The following is a 2,544-nucleotide window of genomic DNA, read 5'->3' as shown; positions in this document are numbered from 1 at the left end:
GTCATTAACTAAACCATCTGTTACTAAACTGTCATTAACTAAACCATCTGTTACTAAACTGTCATTAACTAAACCATCTGTTACTAAACTGTCAATAACTCACCCATCTGTTACTAAACTGTCAATAACTCACCCATCTGTTACTAAACTGTCATTAACTAAACCATCTGTTACTAAACTGTCAATAACTCACCCGTTACTAAACTGTCAGAACTCACCCATCTGTTACTAAACAGTCAATAACTCACCCATCTGCTACTAAACTGTCATTAACTAAACCATCTGTTACTAAACTGTCAGTAACTCACCCATCTGTTACTAAACTGTCAGTAACTCACCCATCTGTTACTAAACTGTCAATAACTCACCCATCTGTTACTAAACTGTCAATAACTCACCCATCTGTTACTAAACTGTCAATAACTCACCCATCTGTTACTAAACTGTCAGTAACTCACCCATCTGTTACTAAACTGTCAATAACTCACCCATCTGTTACTAAACTGTCATTAACTAAACCATCTGTTACTAAACTGTCAGTAACTCACCCATCTGTTAGTAAACTGTCAATAACTCACCCATCTGTTACTAAACTGTCAATAACTCACCCATCTGTTAGTAAACTGTCAGTAACTCACCCATCTGTTAATAAACTGTGATTGTTCTGAGTTTTAATCTGCACCAAGGGAAGATGAGCTTCAGTTTCAATGCTCTTCCTTTAATCAAATATACTAACAGGGTTCCTGCTCAGCCTTCWGAAGGTTTAATTAAGTTTGAGTATTTTCCAGCTCTGTAAAARGATGGAGGAAACAATAACAGTTTGGAAAACATTGTTTTTAGTTTCTGTTCTCTGTTGTGTTTTTTAAAGAATAAATTCAAACTTTGTAAAAATAAAACAAGTTCAAAGTTAGTTTATTTGTGTAAAAAAGAGGATGTGGTCCTCATGATGTAAACCTCTGGTTTCTGCACAACACCAAGCATTAATGTTTAGTTTTTAGTCTTTAATATGTTTTCATTGAGAACAGAGGAATCCTACAGTTTCTCAGGTAGCTGTGCCTTGTGATGGATTGCTTGATCTCTAATAGTAATGTTTAATGTCCAGAGCTCTTCATGTCTTTACACAACACTGTTAATCCCAAAATACTTCTAATAAAAGCACCATGAATGATACATGGCTGTTTCACAGTATGCAGCTTTAAAATAGACTAGCCCTTGTTTTATTTATTTATTTATTGTATGGAAGAACACAAACAGTAACTAATACCAATATACAAGGCTAATTAAGACAAATTACAAAAACCTTGTTTTGTTCGTTTAACATGTAGTGTACGGTTGGTAGTTGGTTTTTTTTTTTTTTGTGGTGTTTAAAGCAAACACATAATAAAACCACTACTGTATTAATATTTATAATGTGTTTATAGATGTTTAGACCGTTAAAACGACTCCAAAATGATCAGAATTGTTTGAAAACTAGTTTTTGGAGAAACATTAAAGATGGACATTGTGTAGTAAGCCTGTTTTAGGACATTACTTTAACCTCAGTTGGACTTCTTGGCCTTTGACTTAGTTTTTTTTTTTATTGAATCTTTTTTCCCCCAAACAGGAGGAGAATGAGAAAAAGARGGAAGTGGAGGCAGATGCAGATTCCCCTGATAGGTGAGAAACTTTAATGATAATGGGGACAAATATGTAATGTTTTGGTGTTTCAGAGTTTTTTGACTATCTGAATTTTGTACCAACTCTGGGAGTTTGAAAAAAATGTGTAATAGAGCTAGTAATTCTGTTGTTTTTTCCTAACATTGATGTTTTTATTTTACATTTGTCACTAATGCACTATCAACCAAGAGTGACACAACAATAAACTTGATCTTTATTAGCCTAATTAAATACCTGTTCTTAACATGATGACACATTTTTATGAGAAGATTACTTCTGAAACCTGACTAATGCTCCATCATCTAACTACGGACCAGGAAAATGTTAGTCTGGTAAAATAAAACCTTTTACAGGTGATGGAACAATACGGTCTTTAAGAGGGAGCTTGGTTGTTAACAGCTTTGTATGTTAGGAGTAATATTTTAAATTCTATTCTGAATTTGACAGGGAGCCAGTGGAGAGAAGTAAAACTATTCAACATAGAAGCTTTAGATTTCCTTTTGTTCTTTAGCTCTGATGAAAAGCTATCCATCAGGCCCACCAATGAGCCCCCCGGGCCCCCATCAATGGTGCATTGATGCTTTGCATACGTACAGGAGTCATATATACATACTGTTATAGTATCTAGTGTCTTTTTTTTAAGCGACTGAACTTTTAGGTTTGAGCAGACATTTTGCTGAAGCTCCTGGGATGACTGAAAATAAATTCAGTCACTTTTTCTCAGGATTTATTTTTCTCCTGAACGACTGAAAATCATCACCAACAGAAGTTTTTGCATCATTTTTTCCTCAAATAAAACTCAGAACTGCCTACCTCGGCACTTCTCAGCTACCTTTTGTTTTTGTTACAACATCTCCTCCTCGTCCCCCCCTCAGCCCTCCCCCCCCT

At 35.1% G+C, this 2,544-nt stretch overlaps 1 protein-coding gene across 1 annotated transcript in view; it reads left to right on the top strand.

Annotated features, from left to right (window-relative positions):
• LOC106536109 (lysine-specific demethylase 6A) overlaps positions 1–2,544 on the top strand; it is a gene marked incomplete at its 5' end in the record, with an annotated part of 40,734 nt that overhangs the window by 30,405 nt on the left and 7,785 nt on the right. The window contains 1 exon segment of the mRNA XM_014033297.1: positions 1,604–1,656. Coding sequence (XP_013888751.1) covers positions 1,604–1,656 — 53 coding nt within the window.

This window comes from Austrofundulus limnaeus, unplaced genomic scaffold (genome assembly GCF_001266775.1).
Source record: "Austrofundulus limnaeus strain Quisiro unplaced genomic scaffold, Austrofundulus_limnaeus-1.0 Scaffold1689, whole genome shotgun sequence".
NCBI classification, from domain to species: domain Eukaryota; kingdom Metazoa; phylum Chordata; class Actinopteri; order Cyprinodontiformes; family Rivulidae; genus Austrofundulus; species Austrofundulus limnaeus.
The sequence above is the reverse complement of the archived record's forward strand: the minus strand, read 5'-3'. Positions and strand labels throughout refer to the sequence as shown.